Source organism: Silene latifolia, chromosome 6 (assembly GCF_048544455.1).
Source record: "Silene latifolia isolate original U9 population chromosome 6, ASM4854445v1, whole genome shotgun sequence".
NCBI classification, from domain to species: domain Eukaryota; kingdom Viridiplantae; phylum Streptophyta; class Magnoliopsida; order Caryophyllales; family Caryophyllaceae; genus Silene; species Silene latifolia.
In genome coordinates this window covers 26,842,224-26,860,700 of record NC_133531.1, presented here as the reverse complement: position 1 = coordinate 26,860,700, position 18,477 = coordinate 26,842,224, and the positions used below count along the sequence as shown (strand labels likewise).

Below are 18,477 nucleotides of genomic sequence, written 5' to 3'. Positions count from 1 at the left end.
AATTTTATTAATATATTAATATTTATATATTATATTTGAAATAATAATTAAAAAATTATTAATTTTAGTACTTTAATTACAGACACAATTAAAAAAATAATTTTATAGTATAACCTTTAATAATTTAATAATTATTATAATAACTTAATTTTTTGTGATTTTTTCAATATAATTAATACTCAAAGTATAAATGTATAACTGTATTAACATAATTGAATATGCTGAAAATATTAATATTAAAATATTTTTATTTTAAAAAAAAAAAAATTCTCAATTTTAATAATAAGACTTAGAAATTATATCTTGACTATAACCCATATTGTGATTTATATAACCGGGATCGTTTTTTGACCCGTTTCGAAACCCAACTCATTTGACTGGCCTAGCGACTAGCGTGATGTTCACCGCAAGTTTGCGGGGTCATCATCCACTTTATGGGCGTTTGATCTTTGCACTTTGTGTCTTCAACAAGTCTTGCTTCAAACGGTTATATTTTCAGACTAAAAAATGTCACAATTTTTTAATAAATTATAATTACTTAATGACAAAATGTTATAATTAAAGTTATAGCTTTTTATAAAAAATAAAAAATAATGGTGGCATTTATAAAAAAAATAGTAATCGTTATATGTAAAATGATTACATTTAATCCGTTTTATTTCGGACGGAAAACAGCCACTCTAAAATATACAGTAGATTTGCGTTGTGTCTTTGTGTTCTAAAGTGTACCACCACTCTACCCCACTTAAACTAAAACCTACGGAGTAGAACATTCGGTTTCTTCTTTTTTTTCGACAATTGTATTCGGTTTCTTCTTCTCCAATACAATACTGTAAATAAACAAATCGATTTTTAGGGTTTTAGATTTAATTTAGGGTTTAAGAGTTTTACGCATCTCTCCCTAATTTTACCTTTCTCCTGGTTTGTTCCTCAATTTACTCCTTCCCTCACTCTGTCACTCACACTCTTTTCTAGATTATTCCTCAATTAATTAATGATAGTACTATTATTAATTAATTTGTTTTACGATTGAATTCGATTTGTAATTTGTAATAAATAAGGTTTTTTATCATGAATTTTGTCTCCATTTGCTTTATTGGCATTTGTTGATTTCTTAGACGTTATGTTGATTTCAGCGTATTTGATTTGAATTTAGTTTCTAGAAGTTCGAGAAAATGTACTCACGACGGGCTGCGCAACGATTGTTGCAGTTCCGTCATGTTTTCCGTCAGTCGCCACAGGTAAAATTGGTGTAATTTGTTTGATTGGTACTTGGTAGTAATTGAATTGTAAAATTAAAATTTGAATTTTTATTGGTTGATTGTTGTTGTCAGACTTGTCGATCGTTCTGTACTGTTTTCAACTATGTAAGTTTCTAATTCGCTCGTTTTTCGACATGTCTTTCGCTAATTCTCTCTTAAAGAAGCTGCATTTGTCTTCCCTTTTGTTTTTTTCATTGTTAAATACGGTGATAGATATCAAATAATCAGAGGGTTCCTGTGAGAAGTCGCTGTCCAGGGATTTTAGGCCAAAAAGGTACCCTTTCCTATTCTTGTACGATTATTAACTTGCGGAATAATAGTCAGTTCGTTGAAGTTTGCTTGATCAGCTTGGCTAATTTAATACCCTTATTCTCCTTGATTGTAGTTTCTGACAGTCGGTTGCGGCTTGGTGCTCTACATGGAAAGTTAGGAGCTTTGAGACAAATTCATGGCACATGTATGGGAATGTGCTTTATTCGCTTCAATTATTTTAAATCTGTTTTTCTAGAGGGAATGTGTCTCCTATTATTTTAAACAAAACAATAGGATGATTTAAGGTTTAATTTTCAGTTAAAAGATCAAACCTTTGGAATGTGTTCTGATTACGGTCTTTTGTTGTTAGCTGCTCTGTCAAAAGATTTTTACGAGATCCTTGGTGTGAGCAGAAATGCAACTCAACCTGAGCTCAAGAAGGCTTTTTATGGGGTATGGTTTCAGTAGACAGATTTTTTTTGTTCGATAATCATATGCCATCATTACTTCTTGTTATTTCTCTGGGTCACTCCCTGACCAAAATGCTACATTTTATTTTTGCTTTGCTTTGCTTTGCAAAATGCTACATTTTATTTTTCAATTTATTGATTTTGTGTATGAATATGAGCTGCAGCTAGCAAAAAAACATCATCCGGATATGAATAAAGATGATCCTGATGCCGAGAAGAAATTCCAGGAGATAAATAAGGCATATGAGGTAATTATATAGTCTCTATCTCTTTTAGTCCAACCAATTTCTCCAATGAATAGCTTTTATTCAGAGGTATAATTTGTTCTATAATTTGGTAGGTTTTGAAAGATGATCAAGAGCGTCAGGCATATGATCAGGTTAGTAGTGGTTAATTATGGTTATGACAAAAGCTCATAATGTTCCAAGAAAAAGAATGTTGAGGTTCATCCAGGGAAAAGATTTATTACAAACTTACTGAATGCAAGATTGGTTCAGTAATTTTGAATGGATTTAGTATAAGCCCGGGTTTCAAAAAGATCTTTGGTCAATGGTCAATTTCATTGGCAACCTTGTCAAAGAAACTACACACTACAAAAGTGCAAAACAAGTATTTCTTTCCTTATACAATCAATAAAAGAAAAGCTACTTGGCCCGAATTCGGATTAAATTAAAAAGAATATACTAATTACTAATGTCATTCTAACTCATTCTGAATTCTAAATTTATAAACATCCTCTTACATGTGAATTATCTCTATCTACAAAATGAAAAAAAATGAGAAGTTTGAGTCAGTGAGGATTATATTTGATGGACAGATAAGTGCGATTACACAATGCAATGTGGCAACCAATGACATAAGTTTGGCTAGTTTAGTGCTGGTGTTTTCATGATAACTCTTGTTGGCACCATATTATATAGTATAAGAAATAGCAAATGTACAACTTTTTATCTTAAGTTCAATATACTTGGGCAAGAAGGGCTTTTGCGGCTGTACTGCAGTTGCTGTACAATGATGTCAATTTTGTATGAAGAGCTTTTCCATAAAAAAGCTCGAATTATCCTCTGTGCTCGAGACACGTCTTATTGCACAGTCCTTGGGACATTTGGGTAGCTATCCCTTCCAGGTTCTGAATCCCTATGGCTGTGGCTGTGCCCTCCAATTTGAACACAGCCTCATGACCAAAAGTATGAGTTTCACTTATTTTCTTTTATTGTTGTTCTCATCCAAGAGTGTGTAATTTATTGCCCTCTAATGTGCCTTGAAGTTATAGTCAGATAAAAGAAAATAAGTGAAACAATTTGTTCCTCATACTTATTTTCTTCACAATGTCATCTCTTTTTGAATATAAATTTTTTGCTTAGGTGCTCTCAAAGCATTGGGGTTAATGTTAATGTTGCTGGTTGATGTTAGTTGAAAGTCGTTCATGTTTATCTAATGCGTATTACTGATTTTAGCTGTTTTTTTTTATTGTGTTCAATAGCTGGGTCATGATCAATATGTGCGTGGAAAAGAATCTGGTGGTGGTGGTTCGTATCAGAATGGTTTCAGTAGTTGGGAAGATATTTTTCAGAAAAACCCTTTCAACAATGTAAGGAGCCATTCTTCTCAAATTGTTTTGCATATCCTGTATCAGCTTGTGTTCTACTAATGTATTCCAATTTCAGAAATTAATATACTCACTTGTCGTTTATATTTTTTGTCCGGAATTTGGTGATTTATGTTTTAGTCTTGTGAAGTCAATCTGTCAAATTCCTGTAGATCTTGGCATTATTAGCTTAAACAGTACTGTTAGAGTTACTCACACACAAGATTGATCTGAGTGCATGCACACCTGCACTGCTCACCTGAAGTTGCTGTTCGTAATTGTTTGTGGAATATACTATTACTGGCTCTCTTTGTATGATTGTGATCTTTTTACCTTTTACTCTTTCAGGTGAAAAGGTTCTGATGTAAATATCAAAAGTAGCTGTGATTGGTTGCTAGGTTTTTTCAATATAGTTGGCTGCCATGTTTTTGGTTCCTGTGGTAATGGTTTAAATAATCAGGGTTCAGGCATTTTTTGTAGCGCTCCTTAGTCTTCAGTGTGAAACTAGTGCATGCAGTACCCTTACAGGTCTTAGGCAACTATAGATGGATCCATGGCTTCACTTGTAAATGTTGCAATTAATATATTATGCGAGAAGTTTTTGTGACGATGTGTAGCTTTTTCTTTTGATGGCATCGTAAGATAATTGCCTCTTTTTATTTCCCTACTATGGATGGTTGACATTGTTGTGGGGTGCAGATGTGGGATGATTTGTTCCCACAGAGAAATGGCGAAGATGTCAAGTTGGCACTAGAATTATCATTCATGGAAGCTGTTCAGGGATGCACTAAAACAGTTTCATTCAAGACATCTTTGCCTTGTGAATCATGTGGTATGTTGTCTGTTGCTAGATGTTAAATGTGTCTATTTTCTTCTGAGTTGTTTGGCTATTTCTTGTCGACTTTATAGTTCTAAATCCTGTTGGTGTTGTTTTTTGAGCTGCCTCCTGCTTGTACTCCCCGTACATACTGACATATTGGTTCTGTGTGAATAATCCAGGTGGAACAGGGGTTCCTCCTGGAACCAAACCAGAGACGTGTAGACGGTGTAAGGGGCAAGGCACGGTCTGTGAACACTACATTATCTTAATTATTTTGGTGTTCAGTATCCTGGGAGTGTGGGTCCTGTCCTGATGTTCATTCCTGAATTTTCAGATGATTACGCAAAGAGGCCCAATGACCATACAGACCACTTGTATGAGCTGTCGTGGAACTGGGAAAATTTATATGGTATGTCCCATTTCTCTTTTCCTTCCGTAGTGAGAGGTACCTGGATATTCGTTTGGTGTTACATCTGTAATTGAGTGCGCTCAAGCAGTGGATCTTCATAGTAGTATGATCTTGTGCGCTTACATGACTTTTTAGGATGGCCTAATTTTTAACTGAACTGCTGAATTCATTGTACTATTGATTTTCGTGACTGTTTTTTGTATACGTTATTCGGTAATTAGTATTTGCATATTATTCCTGGTTGCAAAACCTTAAAACAACTCCCTGACCATTTCTATACACTAGTTTGACACTCCATTATAAGCATGTTAGGGTTATTGTTAATTTGTTATTATGATATGCTTGAAAAGTTCCCTACAAGTGCCATCCTTGTTACCTGGAACGATAGTTCCATCCTTGTTATTATTGATTAAATAACAGTGGTTCCAATATGTTTTTTTGCCGGCTAACATTTGAAATCGGCAATGGGAGGTAAAACAATAGAAAATGGAAATACGGATAAGGGGAAAACTCGAAAAAGTAGACATAAAAACACGGAAAACCTTTTGAAGTAGAGTTAGATAGAGATTAAACTGAGAAGTGCCAATAAATCTATAAAAACACGGTCATGTTTTTGCTTCATTTTGAATTTTTGGCTTTTGGTAATTTTCTTTAATTATTTTGTGCACTTGTAATTTCACGACAAGTGCCAATATTTTGCTGCATTTCTGTTGTGAGGAATGTTGAACTTCAATCTTAATACATTGTCATTTAGATTAGATTGTTCTGAAATTTGGCTATTTGTTAACTTGTGTTTGAACTATATGCTAGGAGACATTCTTCCTAGTTGTGAGGTATCACTTGTTTCTGGTATACATAGTCAATTCTTTTCCTGAAATTTAATATGAATTTTGTACACATTTTTTTTTTTTTTTTTTTTTTTTTTGTGAAGGAGTCTTTCATTGGGTGAAATTTTCTAATAGTGATGGTTTTTATCCCCTCTAAAAGAAGGCAAGCACTAACACCACGACCAAAAGAGTTAACGTCACGAAACGTAGGCATGAAAATGTCCCATCATGATATAAAATAATAAACTTGCTACACCCATTATTTGTGGCATTAGTATATAAGCCAGTGGCATTATGAGGCCCCTAAAAGAAGTATCTTGGGACTATCATCTGCTTGTATCAGTAGCTGAAGTATAAAGTTGGCCATTATGGGTTGATTTTGTAGCTTGGATATTGTTAGTTCACTTGCACATTTTTTTTCTGCACTACCGTCAAAAACTTCCGTTATGAATTTAATTGGCATTTTTCTTTTGAAGCACTGTACCTAGTTCTTTTGTGGGAGATCTTATTGATCGTTTAGCAATGGTGTTCATTCATGCTAGTAACAGAAGCGGTCTATTCCCATTTTTTGTCACAATAACTATTGTAGTAATGTGATTGCTGACTAGTTCCCATTTCCCTGCTTAGTACAACTATCAGTTCTTATTCCCTCATTGGTTTAGAAGGAGATGTAAGGACAACTTGATGCTGATGGGTTTTGATCCTAGTTCTCAATGACGTTACCAGCTAGCTTAGTTGCCATTTACCCTACTTGTACATTTGCTGGCGAATAATAATCTGTGTTTTTTTGTTGTGTATATGAGCTGACATTGACAGAGTAAACCTGATTTTGCCTATTCTAATCTGTGCCGTACAGGTACACTGCAAATCATGTAATGGTAATCGAGTGGTGCAGGGGTCCAAGTCCATTAGACTGGATATTATTCCTGGTAAAGCTTTCTATGATTAGCAGATTCTTTCTGTAGATACTCGAGACCTTTTTCACTCATTTTTGAAATTGTTTTAATTCTGGCAGTTATCTTTGCTACTTCTCCTTGAGGTAACTGCGTCCATAATATCTGTAGGTATTGCTAATGAGGAAACCATCAAGGTATCCAGAAGCGGCGGAGTTGATCCTGATGGATATGGGCCAGGAGATCTGTATGTCATCATAAGAGTTAGGGAAGACCCAGTTTTTAGAAGGGAAGGCTCCGACATCCATGTTGATGCAGGTTTGAGCATTACACAGGTGCGTTTTCTTTTCTCACTATCCTTCGTTCACCAACACCCCTTTTAGCAGTTCTTTTCTTTCGCCTTCTCGTGCTTCAGTGAAATATTTCTTACATCTTTGAGGAATTTTGAATTTGCATCCTTTGAGCCGAAAACTTTTATTTTTGGCCAGGGGATTTGCTAGAAGAAAGCAAACTGGCTCACTAAATTCTGAGAATTTTTGGCCGTACAGGTGTTTTGGGTTTTATGATCTATTAGCACCATGTATAAATGTATAATGTAAAGGCCTGGAGGGTCGAATGTGAAGGACTAGAGTTTGAACAACCTGAAATCTCCATATAGGAAAGTATTATCACTCTGGTCTTTCCCGCTTTAAATATATACTCCCTCCATTCAACTCCACTTTGCATATTTCTCTTTTGTACACTATTCACAAGCGGACATTCAACTTCAATTTTCTCTCGATACATAAGTTAAAATATATTCATGTGGGATCTTATTTGATTCGTCTTTAAGAGTACATTAAAAATATCAAACTTTTATAATTTTTGCAAATACGTAGCTAAAGATATTTACCGCGTAAAAGTCGCGTTGGCAAACGTGATAAAACAAACATGTAAAGTGGAGTTGAATGGAGGGAGTACTAAATTGGATGGTGTAAACCATAGTTACTGAGATCTTAATCTTGATGGAGGTCTGTACTAACTGAATTTATCAAGCCTTGTAAGACCATAAAAGAATGTTGGAAGCTGTTCAGGATCCAATCTCTCTAATTTTAGGTATTTATTCTTTAGTCTGTGGAACATGATCAAAATGCAAACCCAAAGGAAATCTCTGGGTCTTGAAAACTTCTACCTGTGATGTTATCCGGGGGATCAAATGTCCATTACCGCGTCTTCGTAGTTCCTTGGCTGATGTGCATTTTGTTCTATGAGATTTGATTTCGTTTGTTTTAGTTATGTACCCAATTTAACAAGTATTAAAACTTAATAATATGATTAGCACTCCGTTGAGTAAATTAATAAGTGGAGCTTTCTAAAACAAGAGGCAGAATTGGCAGAGACGTTTTATTGAAGTTCATTGTGGATTGATATGAAATATCTTGTGATATCTAATTGTACGATGCTCTAATGCAGGCAATTTTAGGGGGTTCCATCCAGGTCCCAACTCTTACTGGGGATGTTGTGCTTAAGGTTTGTTCAAATTTCCGTTCATTTTTTTTTTCGTTATCTCTGAGTTTCATGATTGCGCAGAAATTCATGTTTCATTACTCTTGTCCTTGAAGGTTCGCCCTGGGACCCAGCCTGGTCAAAAAGTCGTGCTGAAGAAGAAAGGTGAGCTGAAGGCACCGTTTTGCAACATTAGTGTTCAAACATTTTTTTTGATCCTATCAAAGAGTCAGGTTTGATGAATTTGGACGACTTTTTTGTCTAGCCTTTCAGTAGGCCAATTATGTTGATTAGGAGCTTGAATGCATCCCATAGTTAGTCTTGGCCATAGCTATACAGCAAGTTTGAAAGACTGCCTCTCTTATGCTGAGTTGTTTGTGTACTCTCTCCTTTCAACATAATTTTTTCTATTTTCCTTTCGCTTTATCCCCCCCAAAAGTTGAATCTTGATCTGTCTAAGTCGTGATTTTTTAAACTAAGGTGGTTCTTTTTTCTCCTTCGATTCTGGTTAACTGGCTATTGATTTTGCAGTACACTACTTTAATTTTAAAGTATTTGTAAATTGAGACGTTTCTTTATTTTCATCCAGGAATTAAAGCAAGGGGCTCTGCTTCATTTGGTGATCAGTTTGTGCACTTTAACGTCAGCGTTCCAACGTAAGTTTTCCCTTTTATTGTTGAATCAAGCCTTTTTTAAGTTTGTGCTTTCCAAATAAACTCCAGTGGGCGACTGCACGTAGATATGTCGATTCAGTCTCAACTTGAATTCAACGTAATAAACATGAAAAAGTCTTGGAGTGTGTTCTATACTGATAATGACCTAATCTGACCATAATGACCCATCTACGAAAATTGATTGTAAGCGTTCTGGGGTCTTTTGATCCATATACGAAATCTGATTGTAAGCGTTCTGGGGTCTCATGTTGTGGGTTGATACCCTCTTCTACCCCCCTGATTCCTGATCAATATTTTACAGGACTTTGACACCGCGACAACGGGAACTGATAGAAGAATTTGCTAAAGAAGAGCAAGGAGACTGTGATAAGCGCGCTGCAGCTGGTGCATCTAGATAACTTGGATCATCCAAGTTGAGATTAGCAAATTTTTCATATCAATGTGTGTATGGAGCAGCTGAACTTTGAAATTCACGAGAACCGCTTATCGCGAAAATCAGGTTCTTGTTTTCCTGTCCCTGCCAAGCCAGGGAGAAATTTTTTGTGAAACGAATGCCAAATTTGGTGGAATTGGATATTACAGGAGTTAACGTAGGACTAGAGAGTAGAGAGTTAACGTAGGACTAGGGAGTTAAGGTTCCGATCAAATAAACCGTGTACATAGTATGACTGGCTGTTTTATTAATTGCCCTATTTAATTATTAACATTGATTTATTTAAGGTCAATGTATAACTAACTATACACTCTATTTATCTTATTTGCAACACCAAAATTTCCATTTACCCGGTACGACAAAAAGTATTATCAATCGATTATCTGTTGAGGAGGCTCATTGATGTATGGGATTTTGGGTTTAAAATAATGATTTGATGAAATTAATTATCAATACGATAACTTCTGATTTTTTTACTAAAAACAGCATTTGTAAGGTTTTTGATAATTATATTGTGAGGGGTTATTTAATCAAAAGAAAACAAATACTAATTGGGAGTTGGGACGGAAGTAATTCATAAAATATTAAAAAAAAAAACTTGGGAAATTCCATATGTAATTTATTTTATTTTGTGTAAAATGTCAAACTTTAGGTATTATATGGGCGTGACTCTTACAGCAATGGAAGGGATGAAAACGTGTGTTGGTCCACCAACTTAGGGATGGAAAATGATAAAAATCCCAAAGTAGTAGGGTTTGTTGCTTCATTCTTGGAAATCATTGCCGTCCAATGATTTACAACCGCAAGTACTACTATGTACGTACAATTTGCACCAATTTGAAGGTCATTATCCACGCTCTCAATGCAAAAATATTGGCAATTTGGCACTATGTGCCCAATTTTGAAGGTCACTATCCCATCTAGCAAGGGAAAATATGGCACCACTGCCTTGCACAATTGCACAATATGCCTTACAAAATTGTGTACATAGTACTGTATATGTTTCCTTCATCTAAATTAACGGTAGAGTGTGAAAAATGGTTGTCTTAAGTTTAATACCGTGTCAACTGAGATTTGATAGAATAAATAAAGCTCTCATTTAAGTTTCAAAAAAGTGTTATTAATTGAAAACGCAAAAAAGACTTTTTATGTGGTCAGCGTTGATCAAATTTGTTCTTGAATCAATTTGATCAAGTCATTCAGAAACAATCTGTGAATCACATAGTACATAACATCTTAATATTATTGTTATCTACTCCGTATAAAATAACATCAATCCTTTGAGCCCTCGTGAAATAGAATTATGCCCTGCATGTTGATACGTATAATCCATTGTCGCACCAAATAATGCTTAATACATTAAGTGATATACTCTGTATTTATCTAGGTGTTCGTAGTATGATCATTTCAATTAAACTATTAATGAGTCGGTCCAACTCATCAAAAACTAGTTTAACTTTCGCTTCTAGAATATCAAAGGAATCTAAGCTCCCTTAATCTTTACTAAATACGGAGTACTCCGTAAGAAATAAAGAATATCGTATACTTTCTCCGTTCTAATGAGTTGTATACGTTTGCTTTTTGGGCACTATTCATAAATGAGAAGAATCTTCATTATAACTTCAAATATGTAATATAAAAGATAGTCATGTGAGATCTTTTTGAAATTGTCTTTATCAAGTACGTTATAAATATCAAATTTTTATAATTTTTAGTAATGTGTAGCTGAAGATATGAGTAATGTAGAAATATGAAGAATTTGGGAAACGTATTGTGTATATTGATCAATTGTGTGTTTACAGAAAACATATTAACACATATATATACTATTACTATGACACTAATACGAAAAACCCTATTGGACATAGACTTGGGCTATAGACGGAGCCCAAATACTAGATACACATATCGTATCTTAACACCCCCCCCCCCCCCCTTAAGTTGGAGCGTGGGGATCAACGACGCCCAACTTGGATAACAAATGACTAAACTGGCGAGCACCCAAGGCTTTGGTCAATAAATCCGCTACTTGATCACTGGTGTGCACATAAACGGGATCAATTAAACCACATTGGATCGCGTCTCTGACGAAATGACAATCGGTCTCAATGTGTTTAGTACGCTCGTGAAAAACGGGATTACGAGAAATGTGAAGGGCCGCCTCATTGTCGCAATGCAAAGAAGCCGGCTTGTTATGTGGAACGGAAAGAAAATCTAAAACACCTCGTAACCACTTCACCTCACAAGTAGCAACCGCCATTGCACGATATTCAGACTCAGCGGAAGAACGGGAAACGGTCGGTTGCTTCTTTGTTTTCCAAGAGACAAGAGTATCCCCAAAAAATACACAATACGCTGTCAAGGAACGTCTTGTCAACGGACAGCTATTGTAATCAGCGTCACAAAAGACGGTTAATTCGAGAGGAGAATTGACCCGACATAACAAACCTTGCCCTGGACTGTTTTTGACGTACCGTACGACCTTCCTTGCTGCTTCCCAATGCGAAAGTCTTGGCTCTTTCATAAACTGTGACAAAGTATGAACACTATATGCTAGATCCGGACGAGTGTTCGTAAGATAAATAAGACGCCCGACCAACCGTCGATATTGCTCGGGATTGTCGAATAAGTCATCATCCGCCACAGCCAATTTATGATTCTGGTCCATGGGCACCTTATCAGGCTTACTACCCAATAATCCTGTCTCCGTTAAAATATCAAGAGCGTATTTTCTTTGACAGATAAAAATCCCGGAAGTACTTCTAGCCACTTCAATTCCGAGAAAATATTTCAAAGCACCGAGATCCTTCATGTAAAAACAGGAACTGAGATATTCTTTAACATGACGTATAGAATCCGCATCATTACCACCAACAACAAGGTCATCGACATACACCAAAACATACACCTCTATGCCATTCGATCGATAAGCAAATAAGGAATAATCGGACAAGCATTGGGTAAATCCGTAAGCTAAAAGAGAAGAAGACAACTTTTCAAACCAACATCTAGAAGCTTGACGGAGCCCATACAAAGACTTCTTTAGGCGACATACCTTGTTTGGTGTATCAACGGAATAGCCTTGTGGTAGACGCATATATACCTCTTCTTCCAAATCACCGTGAAGGAAAGCGTTATGAACATCCATTTGATGCAATTCCCATCGTTTGGAAGCAGCTAAAGCAAGGAAAGTACGCACGGTAACCATTTTTGCTGTTGGAGCAAATGTCTCAAAGAAATCAATACCTTCCTCTTGTCGATTGCCGAGTACCACGAGGCGGGATTTAAAACGTTCCACCGAACCATCAGCTTTGAGCTTTACTTTGTAGACCCATTTATTTCCAATCGCCGTTTTACCCTTAGGTAAATCAACTATTTCCCATGTACCATTACGAATCAAAGCTTCAATTTCATGATTCATGGCATCACACCAGCGATTGTCTTTAACGGCTTCGCGAAAAGACCTGGGCTCTACATTGTCATCAATTGCTGCAATAAAAGAGAGGTAACGGACGGAAAATTTATCACTATAAATAAAATGCGTTAAAGAGTAGGGTGCACCTGATTCAGACGAAGGCACGTGATCACTAGGAGAGGGGCTGTACTTACTGGTATCACGCACGACCCGAGCACCCACTGTCACATACTCATCTTCACTGTATTTGGACCATGGTATATGTGGTCGTTTACCTCTCCCATACTCCTCCTCGGCCTGCTCAGACTCGCCTATCTCTCCCTGAGGTACGGCTGTTTCTGTACCAGCCTCCTCGGTACGCTCAACATCAGTTGGGTCGAGTCCCACATCCGTCAAAATGAATTCCCCATCAGCATCGGTAAATGGGTCGTGTGTGTATTATCAACCACGTTATCAACACGATATGGAAAGACCGACTCATCAAAAACGACATCCCTAGATACAAAATATTGTTTTGTATCCAAGTCATACACCTCCCATCCTTTCTTACCAAAAGGGAATCCTACTAAGATGCATCGTCTACTTCTAGACCCAAATTTATCCCCGTCTTTGCGTGGATGTTTGACATAACACAGACAACCAAAAACGCGCAGATTCTCATAATTAGGCTTCTCGCCAAAAAGTAATTCATACGGAGTACAACCTTTGAGCAAAACATAAGGTGTACGGTTAATTAAATAAGTCGCACTCAAAATACATTCTCCCCAAAAATCAATAGGAAGGTTAGCTTGAAAACGAAGTGCTCTCGCCACATTAAGAATGTGACGATGTTTTCTCTCCACTCTCCCGTTCTGCTGTGAAGTACCCGCACATGTGGTTTGATAAATAATGCCATGGGTATCAAAATAATTTTTAAGACTTTTAAACTCACCCCCATTATCCGAACGAACCACTTTGACATCCATATTAAATTGTCGTTTTGCCATGTTAATAAAATTTTGCAACAATTGGTTCACTTCATCTTTTGTCTTAATCAAATATACCCAAACAGCCCGAGAGAAATCATCCACAATAGTCATAAAATACTGACTTCCACAAGATGACGGGATACGATAGTCACCCCACAAATCACAATGAATTAATTTAAAAATAGTATTTGCTTTACTTTCACTAGCACGGAATTGTTCTCGAGTTTGTTTAGCACGCAAACAAATGTCACAAATATCCGAGACATGTTTATTATTATCAAAAGGTAAAAGACTAACTACTTTCTTTGAAGGATGTCCTAATCGGAGATGCCATAAATTCCCATCGTCACCCTGCTTGCGGCCAGCCATCACACACGGTTTAGCAGCTCCCCGAAGTAAGTACAACCTCCCTCTTTGTTCACCCTGACCAATCGTCTTCATCGAGACGCGGTCCTGCAAAACGCAATTATTATTAGTAAAATTCACCGTACAATCTAGCTCCGACATAAGCTGGAATGCCGATATCAGGTTGCAATGAAAATCGGGAACAAATAAAACATTGGTTAAAATCAGGTCATTATATAACTTTGCATTTCCTTTCTTCGTTGCCTTAGCATGTTTCCCATTAGGAAGTGTTATCATGCAAGGCTCAATTTCTTGCAAATTCTCCAATAACTCGTTGCAACCTGTCATGTGATGTGTGGCACCAGAATCGAGTAACCAAGATACATCGTATTCCGTCTTACCATTCATTCGAGTATTAGAAGTCGATCCTTTGGAGTGATTAACAAGTGCTTCCCACTTCTCTTTGGGCACACTGACGTACTCTTCTTGGCTCTCAGAACCGTCATTAACGCGCGCACTATGACCAGCGCCTCTGCCACCACCTCTATTGCTCCCACGACCACCTCTGCTAGCACCACGGTTTCTGTCTCTCCATCCCTTTGGATAGCCTATAATATCAAAACATCTAGCACGAGTATGACCGAATTTATTACACTTATCGCAATAAGGTCGAGCAGCATCAACATCTTTCTGATCTTTTCCTTCCTCCACACGAGCAGCAGCAGGTACGGGACTGTACTGAGCAGCAAACCCCACTGGTTCTGCCCTATTTTCACCATCCCTCGCACCTGTGACGCTGCCTTTTACCTTTCCACGAACTCTTTCTTCTTGAATCAGGTGGGAATAGGCTTTATTGAGTGAAGGGAGAGGCTCTTGCAGCAACAAATTCAAAGACACAGTCGAATAATCCGAACCAAGCCCTAAAAGAAAATCGTGTAGTTTAGCTTGATCACGTTTTGCTTCCAGTTGCTTGTTAATTCCACATTTGCATCCGCCACAATTGCAAATCGGGTTCTTATCATACTTATCGAGTTCATCCCAAAGCCGCTTCAATCTCCCATAATATTCAGCAATGGTCTCGTTCTCACCTTGCTTACAACTAGCAACGGAACCCTTTACACGATGCAGTTTTGGACCGTTTCCAACGCTGAAACGCTGCTCTATATCATCCCAAAGTTCCTTGGCTTCTTCAACATAAGTGATCGACGAACCAAGACCTGGTTCAATCGTGTTGAAAATCCAATTTACGATCAATGCATTCACCATGTACCAATCCTCAAGATCTTCTGAGTCGTCGGCCGGTTTCTTAATCCTGCCGTCGATAAAACCAGTCTTCTTCTTTGAGCGAAGGGCACCTTTCATCTTGACTGACCATTCATCATAATTCTCACCCCTCAATTCGACAACAATCAATTTATCACCAGATTTGTCGGAAGTGGAGAGGAAATAAGGACTGAGTTTCGCATCTTTAGTCATATCGTCGGATTCGGAATCGGAATCTGCGTGTGAACTTGTATGCGGACTTTTACCTTCGTTCTGATAAGAATGGTCGCCGTCGCCGCTTTGTTTTCGCTCATAAGTTGCTAGGAAACCTAGCTCTGATTACCATGTAGAAATATGAAGAATTTGGGAAACGTATTGTGTATATTGATCAATTGTGTGTTTACAGAAAACATATTAACACATATATATACTATTACTATGACACTAATACGAAAAACCCTATTGGACATAGACTTGGGCTATAGACGAAGCCCAAATACTAGATACACATATCGTATCTTAACAAGTAAAAGAAAACGTGCATTGATGTATGTGTATAAAACAAACATATACAACTTTATTGGAACCGAGGAAATAACTTCAAATCCATGACCCAACATTGAATCAAACAGAATACTCCATTTCATTCATTAGATTCTTCATATTTATTTTTGATGGGAAATTTTAGGACCTAACCACACATAAAGACTCAAAAAAGAAACGTAAACAATCTGATGAATGAGAGAAAGTATTACGCTAAGTAGGTTGGACTGAACTACTAGCTAGTAGCAAAGGTGCATCAATAATTCAATACAACTCAATGAACCTTAAGCCAATGACTACACTACTTACAAAAATAAAAATAAAAAATTAAAGTTGGTGCATGAATAGTTGTTAATAGTACTACGGAAATGCTCTTATAAATCAGGTATTCGAAACTTTTTGTTTTACCAACCATTGCCAACTTTTCTTGTATATTGTTATTGCAAGTGTAACCGCCCAAATTTAGAACAAAATAAAATAAAGTCGTACTAATAGTCATCTTTTATTTTGGTGTTGATTAGGAGTATCTCGTATTGAAAGCTGGGATAATCTCATTCGGAGTGCTAAAGACAATTTAATGAGCTGAGTTGACCCATTCAAATTTAACTTTTTAATTCCTAAAAGTTACTCCCTTCATTCAACTCCACTTTACATATTTGCTTTATCACGTTTGCCAACGTGACTTTTACGCGGTAAATATCTTTCGCTACGTATTTGCAAAAATTATAAAAATTAGATATTTTTAATGTACTCTTAAAGACGAATCAAATAAGATCCCACATGAATATATTTTAACTTATGTATCGAGAGAAAATTGAAGTTGAATGTCCACTTGTAAATAGTGTGCAAAATAAAAACCTGTAAAGTGGAGTTGAATGGAGGGAGTAATAATTAAACTCTTGACTACTTATTTAAAAAAAAGAGCTCTTACCACACCAGCCAGCTTTGATGGTCATCTTTTTTAAGTACTGCACGTAGAGACGTAGTCACGTAGACAACTACTCCGTAGCAAACTGCAACAAAAGTTATTGTATACTTTTTGTGTATCAGAAAGTAGGAATATGCAACAGGCTGCCAAGTGCCAACCTGGTATATACGGAGTATAAATCCAAGTGTCAACTCCATTATATGAGAGATTTCTCAATAACGCTATTGAGAGACCGTTTATTTGGAGTTTTTGTGTTTGCTGATATTAGAATTGAATTCTCTTCGTTTAAAGAAGTAAAAATTATTTATTGTTTTCGTCCGGTTAATAAAGCAGCAGACTTTATGGTTAGTTTAGGACATTCGTGTAATATTCTTTGGAGGTGGGTTGCATTCACACTCTTCCCGTATCGAAAAGATGAGATGTGTTGGGAATGAGATCATCTGTCCCATTTGGTGTCCCAATATGTGTGTCACTCAAATCATCTTCTAACACATCAATAAATTAATATAATTATTGCAATATTTTATTTTGCAACAAGTGATGTGTCAAAAGTTGAGTGCAGTGGCACACACAATGGGACACAAAAGTGGGACAAAAGATCCTTACTGGATATGTTGGTCATATATTCTAGAGGATCCACCTAATTTTCTTTCCTTATTTAAAAAATTAAATAAATAAATTATGTCCAATCATTTTACCTAGCTAGGGTTGTTCATTAGTACGGTTCAAAAGCGGATCGGACCGGCTCAAATTGAATGTCGATTTATACTAAGACTAGAATTTGGACCGAATCAGATGCACAAATGGATTTGATTAGAATTTAGACCAGATTAAATAGACTGAATGTAGAATAGTAAGATCATTTTTAAAATAATTATTATGATGTTACTAGCTAAATATATGTAGGTTATGAAGGATATAATTATGTTAGTTAAATTTGAGGCGTATCTATTATAAGAGATATAGAGTTGAATATTGAATAAGATATTATTATGCATTCAATTGTGTTTTACAACCTACAACTTCTATTCTATTTATACATACAAAGAGAATAATCAAATGCAAAGAATAAGGACTAATCTAGGAAGCAATTATACATTGCCTATATTTACATGATTTCCAACAGCTATATTGCATGATTTGAGCAACGGGTATATTCCGTGTATTACCCCCCCCCCCCCCCCAAGTTGGAGCGTGTAGAGTCGAGACGCCCAACTTGGAAACAAGTTCTTCAAATGATGTCCGGCCAAGAGCTTTGGTAAAAATATCCGCTAGTTGACTCTTTGTGTGGACGTAGCTTGGTTTAATGAAGCCTTTAGTGTACTCGTCGCGGATAAAATGACAATCCACTTCAATATGTTTGGTACGTTCTGTAATACTACGGTTTTATGAGTCTCTGGGTACTCTATCGAGTGGGCCTTACTCTGTTGAGTAAGGGTGTGTTGCGATTTAAAATAGTTTCTGACCTGTTGGGTACTCGATCGAGTAGCCTTGATACTCGATCGAGTAGGCGGCACTCGATCGAGTACGTCGATTCTCGATCGAGTAAGCCGGTTTACGGGGGGATGATTTGTCGGGTTTTGTTAATAATGCGAATTAATATTTAAACACTTCCATCACTTTCATAATACACTTTTACAAACCTAATTACTTTCAAAAGAGAAATCAATCTACGTACTTCGCATTCATCGCATTATTGGCAAATCCCGGAGCTTGGAGGGTCGGAATTCACCTTTCTTTACATCTTTGTAATCCTTGCGCCGAGGGTAAGATCTACGTACTGTTTTTTTGGTATTTTGTTAAAGTTAGTTAAACCCTAATTTGGGGATTTGGGGGTTTTGTTGTCTTTCTTGATTGGTAGTAATTTTATGATCGTATGTTAGGAGGAGGATTCGTAGAAGA

The 18,477-nt window shown here is 36.6% G+C and overlaps 1 protein-coding gene across 2 annotated transcripts; it reads left to right on the top strand.

The window, feature by feature from the left end:
• Positions 1 to 328: 328 nt before the first annotated feature.
• Positions 329 to 9,417, top strand: LOC141586586 (chaperone protein dnaJ GFA2, mitochondrial-like). 2 transcript variants are annotated; one of them, XM_074407876.1, is made up of 19 exons: positions 329 to 458; positions 697 to 921; positions 1,157 to 1,241; positions 1,335 to 1,367; positions 1,476 to 1,536; positions 1,648 to 1,719; positions 1,885 to 1,967; positions 2,149 to 2,232; positions 2,325 to 2,363; positions 3,468 to 3,575; positions 4,272 to 4,404; positions 4,572 to 4,636; positions 4,727 to 4,801; positions 6,485 to 6,557; positions 6,693 to 6,856; positions 7,974 to 8,030; positions 8,123 to 8,171; positions 8,596 to 8,662; positions 8,982 to 9,417. In XM_074407876.1, the coding sequence occupies exons 3-19, from the start codon at positions 1,176 to 1,178 to the stop codon at positions 9,076 to 9,078; spliced, it is 1,326 nt and encodes a 441-aa protein (XP_074263977.1). In that variant the 5' UTR covers positions 329 to 458; positions 697 to 921; positions 1,157 to 1,175; the 3' UTR covers positions 9,079 to 9,417. The 2 variants fall into 2 exon arrangements, with proteins under 2 accessions (XP_074263977.1, XP_074263978.1); XM_074407877.1 differs by lacking the exon at positions 329 to 458 and having other exon boundaries at positions 731 to 921; positions 1,137 to 1,241.
• The last annotated feature ends 9,060 nt before the right edge of the window (positions 9,418 to 18,477 follow it).

Excerpts from the sequence above, each read along its gene's own strand:
- LOC141586586 (XM_074407876.1), top strand. The coding sequence starts at position 1,176 with ATGTACTCACGACGGGCTGCGCAACGATTGTTGCAGTTCCGTCATGTT. Across the intron at positions 2,364-3,467 it reads AGCGTCAGGCATATGATCAG|CTGGGTCATGATCAATATGT; the intron begins GTTAGTAGTGGT and ends TGTGTTCAATAG. Across the intron at positions 4,405-4,571 it reads TTTGCCTTGTGAATCATGTG|GTGGAACAGGGGTTCCTCCT; the intron begins GTATGTTGTCTG and ends TGAATAATCCAG.